The 1,083-nt window shown below is 32.8% G+C and overlaps 1 protein-coding gene across 1 annotated transcript; it reads right to left on the reverse strand.

Annotated features, from left to right (window-relative positions):
• Nucleotides 1–261: 261 nt before the first annotated feature.
• LOC111681699 (vitelline membrane protein Vm34Ca-like) lies at nt 262–705 on the reverse strand. Its single transcript, XM_023443585.2, has one exon. The coding sequence runs from the start codon at nt 667–669 to the stop codon at nt 352–354; it is 318 nt and encodes a 105-aa protein (XP_023299353.2). The 5' UTR covers nt 670–705; the 3' UTR covers nt 262–351.
• Nucleotides 706–1,083: the final 378 nt, after the last annotated feature.

The raw sequence follows: 1,083 nt of genomic DNA on the forward strand, positions 1-1,083 counted from the left end.
TTGTTTTTTTCATTGAGAACATAAATTTATGACTTGCGGCAAAGATCTGTTCACAATCACTGTTACTAAACTTTAGTACGTAGGTACAATATACAACTTGATTGTGAATTGAACAATTATGTTATTGTCATAATCAAACAAAATATATTAATATTCATGTATTGCTACTATTTTTGGTACCTTCAAGTTTGCTACTTTTTTTGGTACATTTTCCATTATCCCAAACATTTGATCCAATTAAAATAAATTCTTCTTTATATATAAATTATTTATTTATAAACTTTTTTTATTTAAATTCTTATTTTTACCATTTTAAAACTTCATTAATCAAAAGAACATACATCTATCTATTTAATATGTCTGATATCCGTGTAGATACTGAGGTACTTGTAAAGCGTAGACTGGATAATTTTCCGAATAGGCACCAGCACCACCATAACCACCGGCAGCTGGTTGAGAGCAAGGTGCTGGCTGTAGACTAGGCTGGCAGCTAAACAAATAGTTTTTAGGGCAGGGGGGAGCTGGAATGGATGCACCACCATAACCACCACTAGGTGCGGGTGCAGCTGGTGCCGCACCACCGTAGGCAGATCCAAGCTTCATATCATCAGAACGTACAACAGCAGCGGCCAAGCACAGGAGGACAGCAATCAAAGCAAAATATTTCATATTGAATACTGTTGAATACTGACAACTGAATGAATGGTTTGTGTTGTGAGTGCAGCGATTATATAGTGTAAATAAAATTGTTGATTTAAGCAGAATTGCTGTTGAATGTTTTTTGGTAACAAAACTGTTACTTATTGTTTGTTATATTTTTGTCGTATTGTTGCATTTGCATTTTTTTTTGTAAATTGTTTAATAAACAATATTTTATTGCAGTAAAATGTTGCAAAATATTTCTTTTTAATTGTGGGGTTAAGTAGTTTGTCGTTGTACATTTGTAATAACTATTTGATTTGCTTACTGTTACTACTTAAAAAGTGCAGTATATGACACATAGTAGTTCTATTTCAGTTCTAGTTCAGTTCTAGTTCAGATCTAGTTCAGTTCTAGTTCAGTTCTAGTTCAGTTCTAGTTCAG

Source organism: Lucilia cuprina, chromosome 2 (assembly GCF_022045245.1).
Source record: "Lucilia cuprina isolate Lc7/37 chromosome 2, ASM2204524v1, whole genome shotgun sequence".
Classification (NCBI taxonomy): domain Eukaryota; kingdom Metazoa; phylum Arthropoda; class Insecta; order Diptera; family Calliphoridae; genus Lucilia; species Lucilia cuprina.